The following is a 22,998-nucleotide window of genomic DNA, read 5'->3' on the forward strand; positions in this document are numbered from 1 at the left end:
ACATTTAAACAATCATTTCAGGATAATCGTGGTCTCACAATAACGAAAAGATCTTTTAAAAATCTTTACATCTATGGCCAGCTTTAGAGAAAGGAGTCCCAAGAAAAACTATAGTAGTGACAGAAAGATAAGAAAGTCAGAGTAGTTTTCATCCACATACCTGAACAAGCCAACAAATCCCAGAAAAAGGTCTTATTGAAAGATGAGACAAAATGAGAAGTTTTTGAACACCTCCTTGTATACAGGAAATTGGAAGCCTTCAATGATAAGAAACACCATCCTTATATTGACCTGGAGGTGGTTTGCTGATGCTTTGGGGTTACTTTGTTTCTCCTGGAACTGGGTCCCTTGAGTCTGTGCATGATATTATAAAATCAGATTGATAAGGCATATTAAAGCAGCAGCAGTTGGGTGTCTGTCACTGTTCATGTTTCTTTCAGCAGGACAATGTCTCGAAGCACATTTTAAAAAGCACCCAAAATTATTAAATGGTTAAGCAGAGAGATGTATAATACTCACTCATGGCTATAGGAAGCATATGATTGCAGTTACTCTTTCCTTAGAGCATGCTACCAAATATTAAGTCTAGGGTGTCAATAATTTTGTAAAGAACATGTTTAATATTGTAAAGCATATGTTAAATTTTGAATGGAATAACAACCTTCTGGAATCAGAAGCTCAGAGCTGTCTTAGGAGGTGAGACAAATAAGTGTCAGAAAGAATGGTCAATCTCAAGGCTGGATGGGATTACAAAATGAAGACTGCTTCATCTGCAAATACAATTTTGAGCTTTCTGGATAATAGATCCCATACTTGTACTACCATTGCAGGGCTTCTGTATACCCTTTCTCTATATCTTGGCTCAGAAAAGTTTCCATGTTAAAATGCTATTTATTCACCTGCTGCCTTTGATGTATCTACAGGATAATGCATTACGCTGCCATGTCAGATAAATTGTGCAATGTTGTGGTCACATTAAATGAGCTCAATTTTTCCTGGCATCCTTTTTTTCTGAGTTATAGTGCTGACCTTTTATAAAGTAAGCAATGTATAACTGTTTATTGAAGAGATTTCAGAGTAGTAAAAAATATTCCACGCTAACAAATCTTAAAGGTTATGAATGCTGCTTTTTTGGATACTTTTTTGTATTACATAAATCCCTTTCAACTTATATAATAAAACCTTTTAGTCAGTAATCTAAGGGACAGATTTATTAAGGGTCTAATTTAAAATTAGAATTTGAATGTTTGAAAAAAAATTTATGGTCAGAACTGTTTAATTCGTATTATCCAAACTCCATTCGAGTTTTTAAAAAAATTTGAATTTGATTTTAGAGATTTATCATACTCTGGCCATTTAAGAATTCAAATTTGACTATTCGCCACCTAACACCTGCCGAATTACTGAGTAAGTCAATGGGAGAGGTACAGTGTCAAGTTTGGAGCCTTTCAAACTCGAATCGAATTTGGTCGAATTCAAATCAAGTTTGGTCGAATCGAATTCAATTTGAGATTTTGGGTCCGTAAAATTCGTCCGAGTTTGAAATATTCGTTTTTTAAATAAATTTCCCCCAGTCGAATTTCAAGTAAAATCGAATTCATGTGAGTTAAAAAAAACTCACATGAATTTGAAATTCTAATCTTGATTAATGTGCCTCCCCGTGTAGCTATAGGTTTACAAGAAACAAGGGTTGACTATCATTTGGTACTATGCGTAGTATTTGTGCTTACATACAGTATATTCTATGTATAGTACAACCCAGAGCATGTTACCCCTATTTATGGACTGCCCCGTTCCAGATCCCTGGCTTGGTTATTAAATGAACGAGTAGGCTCAGCTCTCGCGACCTGATATTCTGAGTTCCTCTTGTTTTAGGCTTTGGTTTCAGCTTCTGTGCTGCGCTTAGTATTTTACTGTCTGGCTGCCTTTGTTCCTATAAGGCAAAGAGACTCTGAACACGGCAGTTTAGCATATTAAAAAAACGTGTTGTGAGATGGGTAGATCCAAAAGATATTAAAAAAGTTGCATGAAGTACAATTTCTTTGGAGAAGTAAACTCAACAATACTGAGGGGCCCTGCTCTGAGCATTTAAATGAAAATTAAACCCTAAAAATAAATAAGGTTAAAAATGCCATATTTTATATACTAAGCTTATTGCACCAGCCTAAAGTTTGAGCTTGTCAAAAGCAGCAATGATCCAGGACTTCAAACTTGTCACAGGGGGTCACCATCTTGGAAAGTGTCTGTGACACTCACATGCTCAGTGGGCTCTGAGCAGCTGTTGAGAAGCTAAGCTTAGGGCTCGTCACTAATTATCCAGCAGAAAATGAGGTTCCCCTGTAATATAAGCTGATGCTACAGGGCTTATTATTAAATTCTGATGCTAATTGCACTGGTTTCTGTGCTGCCATGTAGGAATTATCTGTATTAATTACTAATCAGCCTTATATTGTGACATTTCTATTCTATGTGTACTGTATATTGTGAGTGGGTCCCTAAGGTCAGTAAGTGACAGCAGCACAGAGCATGTGCAGTGAATCAGCAGAAAAGATGATGGGGAGCTACTGGGGCATCTTTGGAGACACAGATCTTTACTGCTAAAGGGTTGTGGTTGCCTTGGGCTGGTACAGCAGCCAAAAACATAATGTACAACATTTCTAGCCTACTTTCAGTTTATTGCAGAACATGTAACATCAACACTTTGTCTTATGCACTTTGTGTTCTACATTGTACTTATTCACAGACCTACCAAGAAGGGGAGAAACTTTTAAATAAGAACAGCATATATGTCTGTGTATATTTTTAATATAATCATAGAAAAAAATGTTGAAATCATTTGCCCAATGGCTCTTACTTACAGAAAAAGGCTCCCGCCTTCATGCTGATTCCCTTGAAATATTTGAATGTGTCCATCATATCACCCCTCCCTCGCTTCTTTTCATCTAAACTGTAAAGTTCTTCTAGGGGTTACAGAATAAAAGATGTAACATTTGCTACAGATCTGCCCACCAATGGCAGTATTTTGTGGTCAACTTGTTAAAAGCAAAATCTTATTGATTTCTATGTTTTTCTTCACCTGGGCAGACTTTGTGCCTTTAATTACATCTTTTGGCCCATTGGTCAATGATTATGCCATAAAAGATGGGTCTATGGTGACTATCCATGCCAGACATAAGGTCTATGGTGACTTTCCATAACAGAAATAAAACTTTATCCAGTGAAAAATAATTTCCTTGGAAAACGTATATCAAATAAACAAAATAACAAAATAATTGCACTGTTATCCATTGTAGGGTCTTTGTTATATATATATATATATATATACATGGGAAATCCTTTATTATACATAGGTTTTCTCTTTAATTCAACCAATAAAATCATGGCTGGTGGCACTCTAAGCTTTTATACAGAAAATAATAACAGGATTCAATAGTTTGTTTTTTTTCTTTTACATTTGTGGGGGCACATTTACTATGGGTCGAATACCGAGGGTTAATTAACCCTCGATATTTGACCATCGAAGTTAAATCCTTCGACTTCGAATATCGAAGTCGGAGGATTTACCGCAATTCGTTTCGATTGAACGATCGAAGGAAAAATCGTTCGATCGAACGATTAAATCCTTTGAATTTTCAAAGGATTTTAATCCATCGATCCAACGATTTTTCTTAGATCAGAAATTGCTAGGAAAGCCTATGGGGACCTTCCCCATAGGAACACAAGACTCAAAACTAGGGATGTGCCAAATCTATAAATTTGGTATTCAGTGAAATACCAAATCATTAAGAAAATATTTGTCCAAATGCCAAACTAATTCCAATAGTTCCAATACTGCTTTGGAACAAAATTGTTATACAGGAATGGAAGCCATTATCCAGAAAGCTCCAAATTACGGAAAGTCAGTCTCCCTTATACTCCATTTTATCAAAATACTCCAATCCAATATTTCCTTTTATCTGGATATCAAGCACTTACGATAATTTGACAGTTGCTCTCAGGGAAAGATATAGATCTTAATTTCCTATGAGCAGTTGTCAAAATATTTGATGAAGTGCTAACAAGGGTTACAAACAGGTGCAAATCAAGGCAATTGGCTTAAAGCGATTTATAACGGTTTTATATAACAGAGAAAGCATTTAGGGTCTTTTATATTACATGATTTAGTAACAGTGGTTTCTTAACATGTCTGGATGGAAAAAATCGAAATTAGCGGATGTTTTTGTAAATATCAGTTGATATTAGAAATGCAAGTTCTAGTGGGAATTCTTGTTATCTTTTATCTCAAATAAGAACATTTTTTTTTTCAAGTTTAAAGGCTTTTTCAACCTCGACTAAGTTCACGTTTTGAAAAAGCAGTTAAAAAGCTCAGAGTATAAAAAGCACCAAAGAATAAACACAAAACAAATCTGAGTAAGAATATAGACCACAAAATCCTCAAAAGCTCAAACCAAAAAAAATGTAACTATTGGAGAAGGACAGTTTCTATTGACTGCTTCATGACCTCGCCAGCTTTCAGACTGAGAAGTTTTGCATTACAGTTTTTATGGTTTTTACACTATAAAAAATGATTTTTTTTTTTGTGGTTAATCATTGTGGAGTAATTATTTAAGTAGTGTCTTTTTTTAACACTAAGGGGGTTATTTACTAAGCTCAGAATACCCGAAATTCCCCCGAAATCCAAAAAATTCGTGACTTTATTAAAAAAATCACGAATTTTTCAGAAATTTATTAAACCCCGATGGCTAAAAAGCCCGATTATAAAAACACGGCATCTCAAACCTGTCGAGGTTGCATAAGAGTCAATGGGAACAGTCCCATTGATTTTTAGTTGTGTCAGGGGTTTCGGGCAATTTCACAATGTTTTCTGAGCTTTCGGGGAAAATTCATGAAAATAATCGTGGAAATCGGAGTTTTTCCCGCAAAGGTGATTTTCGGGCAAATGTAATAATAAATAAGCGTTAAAAACCTGCGCGGCTTAGATTGGAGTTTTTAGCAGCCGATATTGAGATAAATTCGGACTTGATAAATAACCCCCCTAAAAGGGTTGATCTGGGAAACCAAAAAAATATAAACATTAAGGGGCACATTTACTTACGGTCGAATATCGAGGGTTAATTTTTGCAATTAGGATCTTTCTGGATAAGGGTTTCTGGATAACGGATCCCATACCTGTACAACACAGCTTGTTTCAATACTTGTTAGCTTGTAGCTACTCTTCTGAAATCAATAGCTGATGTGTTGCCATTTAATGACTGCTGTAGCCAGAAGTTGCTTTCAGAAGGAGAACACCTGAAATGGAGAATAATTGAATGCGCTAGATTAATCATTTGTCATAACAACAAGATTCGGCATTGACCTTTTCCATCAAAGATGGATTTGATAAATGCTATTCGTTAAAAAGCTCTGACTTTAAATTAGAATTCCACCCTCTTCTTCATTAGAAAAAATCTATATTTTATCTTTCAAAGTATGTCAGTGGGAAACAGAATGAATTGCAAGAGGCCCTGCACATTAGAACATGCTCAATAAAATAATGCAGGTTTGCTACGAGCTTGAATAAAATAGCAGCCCTTTGCTGGCACAATCCTAACTGGTTCCAAAGGAACAGACCTTGTTGACTCCCACTTGAAATAAAAATAGACGAACACACAAGATACAGCAATAAGTGAAAACTTTAGAACAAAAAAAATAGTAAACCATCCCATATAAATAATTATATTTCTGGTTATACCTAAAATATGTATAAATAGGTATTGCTTGGCCATAACTACACATGACTGGAACCTGATGCAGTTGTCTTAGTCCATAACTATTATACAGGTATCCATTATCCAGAGACTCGTAATCCAGAAAGTTCCAACTTTTGCGAAGGCCATCTCTCATAGACTCCATTTTAGTCAAACAATTCAACATTTTTAAAAGGATTTCCTTTTTCTCTGTAATAATAAAACACTACCTTGTACTTGATTCCAACTAAGAAATAATTAATCCTTATTGGAAGCAAAACAATCCTATCAGGGTTAATAAATGTTTCAACTGTTTTTGAGGGCAGAGACACACGCTCAGATTCGGGGAGATTTAGTCACCCATCGACAAATCTCCTCTTCTTCGGGGCGACTAATCTCCCCAAACCGCCTCCCACCGGCTAGAATGTAAATCGCCGGCAGGATGGCAATCCGTGCGCTTCGTTTTCTGAAGTCGTCCAAGGAAACTTCGGGTGACTTCAGGAAAACAAAGCCGATTTATCGACGGGCGACTTCATCTCCCCAAATCTTTGCGTCTGCCCTTACCCTTAGGGGCAGATTTATCAAGGGTCGAAGTGAAAATACAAAGTAAAAAAAATTAGAATTTCAAACTATATTTGTGTACTTCAACTAGGGAATAATCCAGATTTGAATTTGAAAAAAATTAGAAAATTTGAATATCGAAAATTAATCATGTACTGTCTCTTTAAAAATTCAACTTCGATCCATCTAAAACCTGCCAAATTGCTGTTTAGCCTATGGGGGACCTCCTAGAGCCTATATGGAGTCAATTGGTGGACTTTGAAAAAACTAACGTTTTTTTTTAAAATACTTTATTGCAATAAAAAAAAACACATTGTTCTGTTTATACAAATTCAACTGTTTGCATGTTAAGATATTTTTGATAAATGTATACAGGTATGGGATCCGTTATCCAGAAACCCGTTATCAAGAATGCTCCGAATTACAGAAAGGCTGTCTCCCATAGACTCCATTTTATCAAAATAATACATTTTTTTTTTAAGTATTTCCTGTTTCTCTGTAATAATAAAACAGTAGCTTGTACTTGATCCAAACTAAGATATAATTAATCCTTATTGGAAGCAAAACCAGCCTATTGGGTTTATTTAATGTTTACATTATTTTCTAGTAGACTTATGGTATGAAGATCCAAATTACAGAAAGATCCTTTATTCAGAAAGCCCCAGGCCCCGAGCATTTTGGATTAGTAGAAAAAATCCCACAATGCATCATGTGGCTGAATGAGGTGGATACTTACATACAGAAGGCTAGTAGAGAGTCACATGTTCTATAACCATGTCATTATTGGTCAGTTGGCCGGGAGCTCATTCCCTCTCCCTCTATAGGATCTATCTATAGGATTTTCTTTGTCCCGCAAAATAGTGCAGAACTAGTGATGGACGAATTTCTCCCATTTTGCTTTGCCGAAAAATTTGCGGATATCCCGCAAAATGGTGAAAAATTCGTTAAACCCGAAAATTGACACCCGTGTCAATTTTGGCCGCGTGTCCGAAAAGTTTATGCCGGCGTTAAAGTCAAGGGCATCCAAATAGTGTTGATGCGTGCCGATTTTGACGCGAGCGACTTTTCGAACACGCATCTAACATTTTTTGGCACCTTGAATTTTCGCTGAGTTTCGCGGATTTATTCGCCGGTAGAAAAACGTGGAAATTCATCGCAAATGTATTCGTCCATCACTATGCAGAACACATTCATGTTGCACTCAGTCGCACTTCTTTGGTCCTTCGACACAGAAAAAGTAAGTGAATCTACATCTACAATCTTTTTAACAAACTCCTCTTTATCAGTAAGCCTGAGAGAAAGCCAACAATAAAGAGTAGCCTATTTTTGTTTTTACAGAGCTAATTGTCTTTCTTTACTAACTACACTTGTGTCAAGGAGTATGGGAGGAGATATATGGGATAACAGATCTTTCCATATCTTCATACCATAAGTCTACTAGAAAATGATGTAAACATTAAATAAACCCAATAGGCTGTTTTTTTTCTTCCAATAAGGATTAATTATATCTTAGTTTGGATTAAGTATAAGCTATTGTTTTATTATTACAGAGTAAAAGGAAATATCTTTTTTTTAAATTTATGATTATTTGGATTAAATGGAGTCTATGGGAGAAAGCCTTTCTATGATTCTGAGCTTTTTTGGATAACTGGTTTCCGGATAACAGATCTCATAACTGTAATACCTTTACTAGAAAAAAGCAGTTGATTTCTTTATATAAAAAGAATAGGCAAATTATATTTTTAATATAAAGTCATGCAGAATATAGGTGCCTTTTTAACATTTGAATCACTGTTTAATTACTTTACATTATATTATACAGCTGAAAATAACTGGAATAAAGCTTTGTTTTTGTTTTTTTAAAAAAAAAGCCTTGACAAATTTTAATATCATTTATAAGTGTATTATTATGCATATAGTTTCATTGCTTGCTTTTTTTTATTTTGTATTGGTCTACTACCAGGTGTTTTTCTGTTTATTCATGGACTATTATAGGACGTATTATCTGGAGTGCTTGGAACGCGTGTTCTAGATTGAGGGTCTTCCTGTAGATTGAAGCATCGTGTATTAGGCTATTTAAACGTGTAAAATATAAAAACTAACCAAGAGGACTGTGCCGTGGATCTGTGCTGGCCTAGTTATAAACAAGTACAAGATATTGCCTTATTACTCCAGATAATGCAAAGCAGTAGAAAGTAAAGAATTGCTTATTTAAATTTTACATAAGGAGTTCCATAAGGAGTTTTCCAAAATGTATAGGATTAAAGACATTCTTATTTAACTTTGGACTGTACGGTTTACCATAGAAAAATCTGAAATTGTTGTCTGATATATAAATCTGTATCTATTTTAGATGACACGTGCACTATGGCTGACTATAACCGGCTTAAGAGCATACTAATTGATCTTCAGACTCATCGAAAGAATGTGCAAAGCAGCCCTATGGAAGACAAAAGATCTCGAAAACGTGCACTGGTGGAAAAGCTGTTTAACTATTTGGATATGAACTATGATGGTCATCTAGACAGCTTTGAGTTGGCTCAGGTGGGCATATCACTGGTTGAACGAGGACAATAATATCTGCTATTTTGAAAGTAAACCAAGAATAACCCCTTTCAATTTCTGTGAAAAAAAAGGTCCATATTGTCTTCAACACATAGGGGCAGATTTATCAAGGGTCGAAGTGAATTTGAGGGAAATTCAAAGTAATTTTTTGGATATTTCGACCATCGAATAGTATATTAGGATACTACAACTTCGAATTCAACTTCAAATTTGATTTGAAGTAAAATATTTTGAATGTTCAACCATTCGATAATCGAAGTACTATCTCTTTAAAAAAACTGCAATTTCAATACCTGCCGAAGTGCTATGTTAGCCTATGGGGACCTTCTAGAGCAGTTTTCTAAGTTTTTGGAAGTCAAAGTAAAATCATTAGATCGATCGCTGAAATCCTTCGAATCGTTCCATTCGAAGGGTTTAATCGATTTTATTTAGACCGCAGGATACCCAAATTCGATGAAAAAAACTTTGACTTCGGTATTCGAAGTCGAAGTATTCCAATTCGATGGTCGAATTTCAAAGTATTTTTAACTTCGAAATTTGACCCTTGATAAATCTGCCCCATAGCAGTTAGATAAGAATAAGAATAATAAGAAACAAACACATTCTAGGGTATGACTTCTTAGCTTTGAGATGAAGACACCCTCAATACCAACTTCAGACATCAGTGGAGGATGTCTTAACATCCCAGTCCATACTAAAAATAAGGTCAGCAGAAATGTTTTGTAATATATGCCTATAAAGTAAAGTCTTGTTTCCTCCAAATTCTATGCTTACTAGCATTTAGGGCAGATTTACACAGATTTACTAAATTATGAATTGTTGAATTTGAATTCAAATTGAATTTTCAAATTTTTTTTGGTCAAAACTCACAAATTTGAATTCAAAACCACCAACTTGAATTTGAATGTGAGATTTATTACCATTCGACCATGGAAACAGTTCTGATTCGTCTATTCTCCACCTAAAACCTGGCAAGTTCATGTAGAAGTTATACACTCCCATAGATTCCAATGGGAGAAAATATAATATTGCTTTAATAAAATGTTGCTTGTCAAAAAAAGTCGCGCAAAAGTCGAGTTTTTTTTTCCGGAGGAAAACTTGATTTAAATTCAATACTAATTTGATTACAAGAAAACAGAAAAGCAAAAATTTAATAAAATAATTAATATAACTTTTTTTTGGTAGTATGCAAAGAAGAAACAACTAGACAATGACTTGAATTGCTCAGTAGAAGATCTGCTCCGGTTTGATGACTACAACATTGATGGTTACCTAACACTTCCAGAATTCTACACTGCATTCCGTAAGTTACGTAGATTTCATAGATTTTTTCTGTATTTTAAAAACGTGAAGCTTTCTTAAAGGAAAAGCTGAATTCCAGTTGTCACATAATGCAGTAATATGGGGGAGTGGAATATAAGGCAGTTTTCTGTTTTTATCAAATTTCAACAAAATCACATCATGAGCTAAAGCTTTTGCTCTAAGGCCTTATGATTGCATTCTTTTTCTTTCCATCTCTCTCAACTTGTCATTTGTATGGGAAGCTACATTATTTTGCAGTAATAGTTCTTATACCTATTTGCACATATTTAGATAAATCCACAGAGGCCAAGAACTTTGGTGATTATTTAGTAAACAAATCAATGCTGCTTCTTATTCCACCAATAACATTGGACTTCCACCAATAACATTGAAATTGGCGATGTAAGCAGGCTGAGACTCCAATAGACAATGTTGTTTGAAGTGATAAGTGAACATTCTTATTTGGGATAAAAAAATTAAAAAAACCTCCTTTAGTAAAAAAAAATAAAAAGTGGTACACTGGATTTTATTATCTTATTATAAAGCATGAATGCAGTTGGCTTTTCAATTCACTATATGGGGCATATTTATCAAGGATCGAATTACGAAGTAAAAAAACGTCGACAAACGAATTTGTGTACTTCGACAGTCGAAGTATTTTTTCCAGCGAAAACGGCTGTATTCAATCGAAGTAAAATCTTACGATCGAACCATTTAACCCTTCGAACCGAACGATTCGAAGGATTTTTCAAAAAAAACCTTTGACTTCTCAAAACTTGCCCAAAAGCCTCAGATAGGTTCTAGGAGGTCGCCCATAGGCTTAACAGCAATTCGGCAGGTTTAAGGTGTCGAAGTCAAAGAGACAGTACTTCAATTTTCAAGTGGTAGAATTTTCGAAGGTTTTTCAATTCAAGTTAAAGTCGAATTTGGCCTATTCGATGGTCTAAGTACCAAAAATTACTTCAAAATACGAAGTTTTTTCATTTGAAAATTCACTTCGACCTTTGATAAATTTGCCCCATGTGTTTAGGTTGAGGTCAGTGTTCTGCATGGGCCAGTTAAGTCCTTCTCTTCATATTTCAACCCATTCTGTATGGACATTATGGTGCTAATACACTAAATTATTGTGAAACAAGGAAGCACAGAATTGGCAAGAATGTCAAGCATGCTGTAGCTGGTCCAGTTTACTCTTAATGGAGCCACAGGATCTGTCCCAAATCATGGAAAACAACGCAATACATATTTGGGCCTGTTATCCAGAATGCTTGGGACCTGGGGTTTCCCGGATAAGGAGTCTTTCCATAATTTGGATCACCATACCTTAAATCTTTAAAAAAAATGTAAAAATTAAATAAACCTAATAGGCTGGTTTTGCCTCCAAGAAAGTTGGGATCAAGAATAAGGTCCTGTTTCATAAGTATAGAAAAAAAGGAAACTTTTTAATAATTTTTCTATGGGAGTCAGCCTTTCGGTAATTCAGATCTTTCTTGATAACAGGTTTTTTGATAATGGATCCCATACCTGTACCATCTGTACACCAATTGTACTGCTTGCATTATGCATTGTGAGCACTAGGATTATCCTGGCATCTACCAAACCCAGAGTTTTCCATCAGGCTGCCAGATGGTTAAATGCCATTTATCCTTAATAAGGATGGATTTCCAGCCATAGTCCAATGGCTGTGAACTTTGCACCACTCCAACTGATGCTTGACATTTCAGTGCATTGATATTAGGCTTGTTTGCCTCTGATCACACAAAAAAAACATTCTTTACAAATAGCAAATAGTTTTTGTACTGACTTAGCATATGTTGGAGAAAAAAAGGACTTTATTCCCTCAGTTTGGGTGGGAAATTGTAGTGAGCTCTTTTAGACCTAGTCCCTGCTCAAAAGAACTATAAAAAGTAATTTATTGTACTACATTTATTTGCCGAATAGAGTCTTAAAGGGTCTTTAAAGGTGGCCATAGACAGAACAATTGCGATCTTTCTTGGAAAAAGATCTTTCCATGAAAGATCGTTTGCTTCAATACACACACGTGTAGCTGTGAATCCTCCACTATACAGGTTTAAACATTAAAATTCTGCCTGTATCTGATTATTCAGCACTAACAATGGCTGACTAATGGAAGGCGCTCCATTAAAATTTTACAGTCAGCCCGATCGACAAGTCTTTTGCTGATATCGGTTGACTCTTCTCCCACCATACACACACCAAGGGGCACATTTACTCGAATTTCGAAGTATTTTTTTGGCTACTTCGACTACGACTTCAAATCGAACGATTCAAACTAAAAATAGTTTTGACTAAAAAACTTCGACCACCTACTTCGGCACCTAAAACCCCATAGGCTTTCTAGCCAATTTGGGATCGAAGGGAAATTATTAGATTGATGGATTAAAATCCTTCGAATCGTCTGTTTCGAACGGTTATTCCTCAATCGTTCGATCGAACGAATAGCGATAAATCCTTCGACCTCGATATTTGAAGTGGAAGGATTTAACTTCGACGGTCGAATATTGAGGGTTAATTAACCCTCAATATTCGACCCTAAGTAAATGTGCCCCCAAATATTTATGAAAATTAATATCAGTACGATATCAGTGTACAGTGATGGGCAAATTTTTCCCATTTCGCCGAAAAGTTTGTGAATTTTCCACAGAATTTGCAAAACAGCGGAGAATTTGTGAAACGTGAATGTTGATGCCCGTGTCAATTTTGACGCCTGCGTCAATTCGCTTCAGTTTTGACGCCCGTGTCAATTCTCGTAAATTTTGACGCCAGCATTAAAGTCAATTGGTGCCTGAATAATGTTGACGCATGACAGTTTTCAGGCGAGCGACTATACCGGTGCACATCCAATTTTTTTTCACCAGAGGCAAAATGCAGAAATTCACCACAAATTCGAACCTGACGAATTTATTCGCCCATCACTATTGGTGTATCTATGGCCGCCTTTAGAGAGCAGGATTCCTAGATATTCAGACTCACAGTTGATCTTATTTCTTATTTCTGAAGAATGAACTTTAAAAATTTTAAATTTAGAATTTAAAAGTGCCCTGTCTCATGGAAACTGTTGCTATTAATAAAACTGAGGCACAGAATGCCTTGAAATGTATGTGTCTGTTTTACAATAACAGTACACTCAAAAAAACTAATTCTAGGCAGTACATGATTTTGAATAAGTACTAAATTTACTGCAGTACTAAATATTAGGGATCTGGGGATGGCATTTGGCATATACAATAGAAGGTTGAAGGTCATAATGTGAAGTAGTTGATAATATATTGCTAATAAAGTAAATGAAACAAATGAGCACATTCAACAGTATCAATGGCATTTCAATATAACTTTCTTTAAAAAAAACCTGTTCGTTTGTTCGTGCGGATGCTGTGTTAATTCAGTTGACGGAGTTGAAAAATTACAGAGGGGAAATAATATTGAAGGCTGAAGCTATTTTAATAAATGGTTTAGTTTCATACTTTCTATTTTTGAGTAAAGTGTTATGCACAAAAAAATCTTTTCCCCAAGGAGTAAAAGGAGATTATACCTGCTAACAGATATCTAATTTTTTCACAAATCACTGATCAACGCAGCGAAAAATTAAAAACTGTTTTATACTAGATAAAACCATCTGGGTTCAGTGATGCTGATTACAAGAGAATACTTTTATTATGTATTTTGTAAACAGTACATGATACTTTGGAGAGATGTAGTCTTACTATGCAATGAGCTATCAGACCTGACATTTAAGTAAATTACATTTTTATAGCCTGAAATAATAGGTGGATATGCACATATATAAAGCATTAATGAAGTTTTAGGTTTTAATAAGTGAAACCGTAATATCCACTCACCCTGGTGGTCTAGTGGGCAGTGTGGACACCCGCCATGTGGTTGTCTGCTTCTTCAGCGCCGATTCTCCTATGGCGCGTGCGGCATGCACTTCCTGGTTTTACGCGCCGGCGCAAAATTCAAAAGTATATAAAGGGATTTTTAGTAGTTGCCCATTGTTAGGTCTAACTTGTTTAGTTCCTGGGTGTTATTCTACTTGAATCCTTTGTGTATCCTGGTATTGACCTTTGCCTGCCTGCTTGACTATTCTGAACTCTGTTAATCTAACCCTTGCCTGCCTGACTATTCTGAACTCTCCAATACTGATCCTAGCTTGTCTGACCTTGCTTGAACTCTGCCTGTACCGACCCAGCCTGTCTGACCATGCTGTTCCGTTTTGGTTCCTTCTGAGTTGTGTGGCCTTCCTTCTAAAATCCTTGGTAAACAATTGTGCCTAGTGATGGACGAATAAATTCGCCTGGCACTAATTCACAGTGAATTTCCGCTTTTCACCACAAACGAATAAATTTGCGAATCTCCCGTGAAAATTTGCCGGTGAAAATTCACCGGCGGCAATTTCCGATTTTCAAAAAATTTTCGTGAAAATGTCAGATTTTCACAATTTTTTTGTGAAAATGTCAGATTTTCACAATTTTTTGTGAAAACCTTCAAATTTCACGATTTTTGAGTGAAATCCTTAAAATTTCACGATTTTTGAGTGAAATCCTTCAACTTTCAAGATTTTTGAGTGAAATCCTTCAAATTTCACGATTTCTGAGTGAAAACATTCGATTTGCACGATTTTTTTGTGAAAATGTTCGCATTTCAAGGAACTTTCCGATTTCACGATTTTTTCGCCTTTTCGCAAGAGAAATTCGCCCATCGCTAATTGTGCCCCTTTGCTCGTCCAGAACTCTTGCTTGGCTCCTCTCTTATTAAGACCTGGCGGCATCTAATTAGCGGAGGGCTCATCCCAAAGTGAAAGACGGCTGCTACAGGTGGAAGCGGAGCCGAGACCAGGGAGCCTAGGTACCGATCATAACAGAAACAATAACATAACAAAAACAGGCCATTTGATAAAACATCATCTAGAAATCTTTTGTATTCACCTGAATCCCTGAACCCCCCTTATTGGATTAGGCCGAATACCGAATTGAATCTGGCGAGATTAGACAGTGCATGCGCTTCATGGGTGCACAGCAAATTTTTTTATTTCTACATTGTTCAGATTCAGTTTGCGAGGGTCTTGGATTCAGCCAAATCCAAATCCTGCTTGAAAGGCTTGGACTCCAAATTTCAAACTGAATCTAGGGTTCAGTGTATTACTAGCATCATCATTAGTCCATGAGGCTGACTTTATCAGGGATACCAAAACGTTGCATTTTTCACTCTTCGCGAAAAGCTGATGAGTACAGAGATGACCCAACCCTTCTTCACATCTACCTAATGTTGAAGAGAATTACAATGTCATCCAAATAGACAATAATAAAAATACCAAGAAAAAGTCATTAAAGAAAAATTGGAAGGTTGCTGCTGCATTACGTATGCCCCATCTTGTGCAAAAAGTTTTGACAAGGTTGTAGGTTCCCCTTAGATACAATTTAGAGAATATTGCTAAATCTGCTGAGTTTTGGTCCAGAAAGGGGGTTGATACAACCAAACGCAAGTGATCAACATTTTTTTCATGAAAGACAATTTAAACTTCACCCTTAAAGGAGAACCAAACCCTTAATTATAAACCCCCCCTAACCTACATAGACCTACCTCCCTGCTCCCCCCCAAGCCTAGGTGTTACCCCTGGTAAATGCCCCAACCTCTTTACTTACCCCTCGGTGCAGATTCTGTGCAGCAGAGTTCACGGGCACCATTTTCTTCTCTTCGGTAATCTTTGGGAAGAGAACAGTATAACAGCGCATGCGCAGTTGGAGCAATCTTCCGGTTCGTTACAACTGCGCATGCAGTGACGAAAATTACAGAAGCGCTAGAAGAATACCCAAAGCTTAACGAAGAGAAGAAGATGGCGCCTGTGAACTTCCGTTGGGCATTTACCAGGGGTAACACCTAGGCTGGAGGGGGAGCGGGGAGGGGGGTCTATGTAAGGAAGGGGGGTAGGGGTTTTTATAATAAAAGGTTTAGTTCTCCTTTAAGCACCATTGGATGGCTTTAGCATTACTAAAATGCATCATTTAAGCAGACAAATCTATGATTTAGTAGACAGTCATTATGTCTCTTGCAAAGTTGCTCTGCTAAAACGTATCTCGGAAGTACCGTAATTTAATTTGATAGCATATATGATTGAATGCGTCTTGCACAATTTATCATTTAATATTAATTTAGACAAACAGCATGTTCAACTTGGACGTGAAACATTTAGGTGAGAATAGTTTTCATTTCCAGTGAAATAACATCTGCTTACATACACAGGTGTTGATTACAGGGTTGCTTTTTGAGCTAAATCCATTTTTTTTTTTAAAACAATAACTCCTAAATGTGATAATTGAGATGATTTCAAAAATAACTGTAATAGTGATATCAGTTTTAACATGCACTAGTTACAGTATTGGCACATAATAATCTATGGCATGCCCTTGGCTATTTTTCTCTCCACGTGTGGTCTTCTTTTCAAGTAGGTTCCTCAACCAGAACAAAAGAACAAAATCATTTATTGACCTGGCTTCATTGATTTGTCTCTCCTTTGAGATTTTTTTTTTTTTTTGCATTTAAACTTCAAAATGGAAGTTAAATATATGGAACAGAGGCAAAGTTGAAACTTCTCACTAAGAGAGCAATATTATGTTGCTAATAACTAACCCAATTAGGTATGATATTTTCTTAGAATTTTTTTTTTTTGTGTGAACTGTTGAATTTTTTTATAAAGATGAAAGTTTGCTGATTAATTGCCGCCACAAATATATATTACAGGGAATAAATACTTAATACATTGTAATTAATAATGTCTTTGTTATTATGTAGGAAAGAAGGGTTTATTTAACACAATTAACCTGCCTCATATAACAAACAATGATGGCTGTCAGCACCTCAATACCTGTTTATACCTGGTTGAAATTTGATCCCTTCTGATCATACAAAGAGAAGGGGAACTAAAACTTTCCACAAGGTCAAGTACAGGCTTCTCTGCTAACTGTTTCCACCCTAATTAACAATGCAGTCTCTGTTTAGAGAAATTATTTGGGAATCTGGGGAACAAGCAAGACTACATAAGATCAGTCATAAAGTTGGTGTATGGTCAGAGATAACCATAAATCTGGTGTAGTTAGATGAGCAGCTACCATTCTAACATTCACCAATGCATTTTTTTTTAAATTAAATTAATAAAGCTAATAGGTATTTATGGTAATGGTATAGAAAATGCTCTTGGATACAATATTTCAGATAGAGAATACGGCTTTTCATCACCAACTTATGAGATGGTTCTCACATGTAGGCAAGAAAAGTCAACACCCAATAACATTTGTCCTTCTCTTATGTAGATAGCACTTCCTTCCCTTGTTTCTTTTCCTAGGTGAGGAATTGTCACTGCAGGAGCCACTCAATTTGATTGTTCTCTCCAGGGCTGCTCCTGCCATGAGGCAAGATGAGAACTTTGCCTCAGGTGGCAGTGAGCGGTCAGTTACCAGGGGCAGCAAAAAGCCACCTTCTGTAACTTTAAGAGCTTTAAATTCTGCTTCACTAGTACAGAGAACACTATAGCTCTCATTGCACTGATGTGAAGTGGGGGAGTAGCATCAGGGTTGCTGCCTCAGACCGCAACAGCCCATGGATCGCCCCTGGATTTCTCTGGAGATGTGGTATTTTCCTATTTTATTTGTTATAAAAGCAGGTGGAGCAGACTCAGATGTAAACAGACAATGTTACTATGGCCTAATATTGTACTGGGGTCCAAGAATCAGAGATCTCATTTTCAGCCTCAAAATTCTGTCCTCTGTAGAACAAAATCTTTCAGGTGTGCAAGCATGACACATAAGAGGCACATCAAACAAATACTTGTCAAAACATTATTCCTAAATAATGGAGGACTATTTGGAATGCTACAAGTAGACATTGTGACCTCAAAAAACTTGCTATAGTTAACAGCAGAGATGGCCCTTGCATGACGTTGGGACTTTGATCTGGGGTAGGATTTTCCTCAACCCCCTGTAATTGCAAAAGATTTCAAAATCTAATCTTGATTCTGGTTGCTCCTGCCAGGCCTCAAGGGCTCATTTTACAGATGTAATCCAGCTAGTGGCTCCCTCCTGTCCACCAAAATCCAGATAATTTTCAGTTACATGCCTGGAAACTGAATGTAATGGCAGAATTGGAAGATTCTCCTGAGGTTGTCAGTGCTCTACTTCATTACAAGAAGCAGGTAACTAACCCTATGTACTAGAAGAAAATGGTGCAAATTTAGGGATGACAGATTATGTAACATCATTCTTATATGTATATACTTGATCCCAACTGTTCTAGGTTTCCTTTAAACTAGGGTTTTCTAAACTGCTAACACATTGAAGGTATAGGTTTCTGTACTTGTTTTTTCATTTTTGAACCATTGGAGTGAAACTACCACATCAAGATTCTAGTTGTTTCTAACTTAAATTTGAGTTTAAAGCAGGAATTTAAATTAAGTATCAAAAAGCCCACTGTATTCTGTAAGGGACCATAATGGCCTCAAAGCCAATTTTCAGTTTCACATACATTTTTTGATATCTGTATGAAGAAAGAATAACTTTTTGGATATAAAATGCTGCCTACTAATATGCGTAAGTGCAGTCAAATTACTGCACATACAGTTGTGTTCAGAATAATAGCAGTGTCTTTAAAAAAATATATGAAGCTCAAAATCCTTATAATTGCTATTATTTCCATACACGCAAATGCATTGGGAACACTACACATTCTATTCCAAATCAAAACATGAACAAAATGTATCTAATTTGTCTTATTCCTTTACAGAAAGTGAAGAAAATGGAATGTTAGGTTGTTCCAAAAATAGCAGTGTCTGCATTTTTCTTTACAAACTCAAACATTCACTGCATAAACTGAAAAATGTTTTGAAATGTTGCTTTCCTTTGAATCACTGACATTGAACTAATATTGAGTTGTATAATCAGTGTTTCTGAGAACTGCTGCACATCTGTGTTGCATGGAGTCCATCAACTTCTGGCACCTGTTACATTCCACAATTCTTCTGCATTTCCTGATTTTGCCTCAGAAACAGCATTTTTGATGTCACTCCACAAGTTTTATGGTCTGGGGATTGGGCTGGCCACTCTATAACATCAATCTTGTTGGTCTGGAACCAAGATGTTGCTCATTTACTGGTGTGTTTAGGGTCATTGTCTTGTTGAACCTCCATTTCAATGACATTTCCTCTTCGGCATAATGCAACATGACCTCTTCAAGTATTTTGATGTATTGAAACTGATCCATGATCCCTGGTATGAGATAAATAGGCCCAGCACCATACTATGAGAAACATCCCCATATCATGATGCTTGTGCCACCATGCCTCACTGGAGCTCATTTATCAACCCTGGGCAAATTTGCCCAAAGACAGTTACCTATAGCAGTCAATCAATGATTAGCTTTTTAAAGCCACCTGCAAGTAGAATAATGAATTCAGCAATTTGATTGGTTGCCATGGGTTACTGCCCATGGGTAATATTGTCCAGTGTTGATAAATGACCCTCACTGTCTTCAAAGTGTAATGTGGCTTTAATTCACTGTTTGAGGGTCGGCTGACAAACTGTCTGCGGCCCCTAGACCCAAAAAGAACAATCTTGCTTTCATCAGTCCACAAAATGTTGCGCCATTTCTCTTTAGGCCAGTAAATGTGTTCTTTGGCAAACTGTAAGCTCTTCAGCACATCTTTTTTCAACAATGGGACTTTGCCAATAGTTTGGCTTCACATAGGCACCTTCTAATTGTAACAGTACTCACAGGTAACTTAAGGACCTTCTTTGATCTTCCTGGAGCTGATCATTGGCTGAGTCATTTTAACTAATCTTTTATCTATTCAAATGGATGTTTTCCATTTTCTTTTACATCTTTCAAGTTTCGGTTGCCATTTTAAAGCATTTGAGATCATTTTAGCTGAACAGCCTATAATTTTCTGCACTTCTTTTTATGTTTTCCACTATCCCATTAACTTTTTAATCAAAGTATGCTGTTCTTCTGAACAATGTCTGGAACAATCCATTCTACTCAGATGTTCAGAGAGAAAAACTAGCATGCACATCATTTGCAACTGACATCTGTTTTTCACAGAATGAATGACCTCATTAATTGACTATGAAGATTTTCATTCATCCAGGTCATGGTATACCTAGTATAGGTCAATCTAAAAACAACTGGACTTGCTGAGTAATCAATGAAGACGTTTCACTACTCATCCGAGCAGCTTCTTCAGTTCAACTGACTGGTGTGGGAAGTTTTCGGCATATAAACTCTTCCACTAATCCATTTACAAAATGTGTAAATGGATGGGCCTTTGTCAAAACAGCAGCAACTAAGCCCAACAGGAACACCAATAGAAATAACTGCCCGGAGACACATAGTAGGCGAAACATAGTCATCCCATATGTAGCTGGAGTGTCAGAGAAACTCAGGAGGATTTTCAACAAACACCATGTCCCTGTGTTTTTCAAACCTAGCAACACACTGAGACAAAAACTGGTACACCCAAAGGATCAAACACCAAAAGAAAAACAAAGCAATGTGGTATACGGAGTCCACTGTAGCGAGGAGTGCACAGATCTATACATTGGGGAGACAAAACAACTGCTCTCCAAGCGAATGGCTCAGCACAGGAGGGAGAACTCTACAGGGCAAGACTTGGCTATCTTTCTACACTTAAAAGACAAGGACACTCCTTTGAAGATAGTAAGGTCCAAATCTTGGATAAAGAAGACCGCTGGTTTGAACGAGGCGTGAAAGAGGCGATTCATGTCAAGGTGGAGAGACCATCTCTGAACAGAGGCGGGGGCCTTCGACACCACCTGTCTGCTTCATACAATGCTGTTCTAACATCTGTACCCCGGCAGATTCAGAACACACTCTCACAAGTAACACCTGTATCTAGGAGTTGCATGACACATTGGATAATCCTATCACAGTAACTACACTGAATCAACACCTCTGTGAATTTCTTCAGATGTCACCTCTTTGAAGAGTTACAATGTGCCAATGTAAATGGATTAGTGGAAGAGTTTATATGCTGAGAATTTCCCACACCAGTCAGTTGAACTGAAGAAGCTGCTCGGATGAGTAGTGAAACGTCTTCATTGATTACTCAGCAAGTCCAGCTGTTTTTAGATTGACCTATTCTAGATACCTCATTAATTAAACTTCACACTGCTATTATTTGGAACAAGCTATTATTATTTTGAACAATGCTATTATTTGAAACAAGCCTCAATTAATGATTCAGTTACACAGCATTAGTAGCATGCATGCTGTGACAGTTGGGTCTATTGGTTTACTCTACTATACCTACTAGTAAATTATTTGCCATGTAGAAATTCAATTTCTACCAAAATCTGCTATTATTCTGAACACAACTGTATATCCTTTGTAGATTTACTTGCACTTTTGATTTCACAATGAGGGCAAAGTATTGGGGGGCAGCTCACAACTCCACTTTACCCATTAGATCAAGGAAGCCATTTATAAATCCCATACAAAGGCCAACAAACAAGTTTTAGAGGAGTTAAAGGCAGGGCTTTGTGGGGACCAAATCTATAGAGCGACCTTGCAGTCAAAACTTTTTACACTTGAATGTTGGTGACAACTTTGCTCAGTCTATATTTACATTAAATACATAAAATCGTGTTCTCTCCCACATTACTGCTAACAAAGTGTTGCCTGTGAGGGAAGAATGGGATTTATATTTTTCTTAAATTCCTTTTCCATCAAACCCAAAAGCAGCATATATATTTTTCCCTCTCTACTAAAACACTTGCATGAAGATTGTCTCTTCGGTTGTTATGGCTATAAAAATCAGGTAGAAAGGGTTGGAAGTGTTAGAAATAGGGATGTAGCGAACGTCGGAAAAAAAGTTCGCGAACATATTCGCGAACTTGCGTCAAAAATGCGAACGGTTCGCGAACGTCGCGAACCCCATAGACTTCAATGGGAAGGCGAATTTTAAAAGCTAGAAAAGACATTTCTGGCCAGAAAAATGATTTTAAAGTTGTTTAAAGGGTGCAACGACCTGGACAGTGGCATGCCAGAGGGGGATCAAGGGCAAAAATGTATCGGAAAAATACATTGTTGACACAGCGCTGCGTTTTGTGCTGTAAAGGGCAGAAATCACACTACATTTCTAAACCTGTGTAATAAAATGCTTTAAAACGTCCGGCGTCTACATGTAAAGGTTACAGCCTGTTCACACGCAAAGACGAAACGCGTCGCTTACTGCAACGCAAAAAAACGCAAAGAGCTTTAATGAATGATACCGTCAAGTGAGCAAATGATAGTTGTTAATTACTAGTTGAGCTTGTCACCTCCAGGATGTTCGTCCTGTTGGTGGCAATATTCCTGTAGTGGTGTGTTTAGCAGTCACCGTGCTTGTGCGCACGTGCACGGTCAGGCAGAGGTAATTCAATGTACAGTGAAGTGAACCAAAAAACACTGATTCTGCAGTGTGGGCCCAGTTTTGGTCTACTTTATTGATCACCTGCGGTGACCATAAAAGATGCGATTTTGCCACTGTTGCAGAACCCTGAAAAATTAGGCATGTGTACTTTCCTGAAAAATTATGTTTTTTTTGTCGCATCCACTGAACCAGAAGGCCAGAAACAATATGCCATATAAATGCTGAAAATATTCATTTTTTTTGTCGCAGCCACTGCAGCACAGAGGCCAGAAAAAATATGCCATATAAATGCAAACAATATTAATTTTTTTTGTCGCAGCCACTGCAGCACAGAGGCCAGGAAAAATATGCCATATAAATGCAAACAATATTAATTTTTTTTGTTGCAGCCACTGCAGCACAGAGGCCAGA

General features: G+C 36.8%; 1 protein-coding gene across 1 annotated transcript in view; it reads left to right on the forward strand.

Annotated features, from left to right (window-relative positions):
* Positions 1 to 22,998, forward strand: part of fstl4.S (follistatin like 4 S homeolog) — a 319,855-nt gene that overhangs the window by 161,052 nt on the left and 135,805 nt on the right. The window contains exons 5-6 of the mRNA XM_041588013.1: positions 8,641 to 8,831; positions 10,038 to 10,155. Coding sequence (XP_041443947.1) covers positions 8,641 to 8,831; positions 10,038 to 10,155 — 309 coding nt within the window. The remainder of the gene's footprint in view (positions 1 to 8,640; positions 8,832 to 10,037; positions 10,156 to 22,998) is intronic.

The sequence above is a fragment of the Xenopus laevis genome, chromosome 3S, assembly GCF_017654675.1.
Source record: "Xenopus laevis strain J_2021 chromosome 3S, Xenopus_laevis_v10.1, whole genome shotgun sequence".
Classification (NCBI taxonomy): Eukaryota; Metazoa; Chordata; class Amphibia; order Anura; family Pipidae; genus Xenopus; species Xenopus laevis.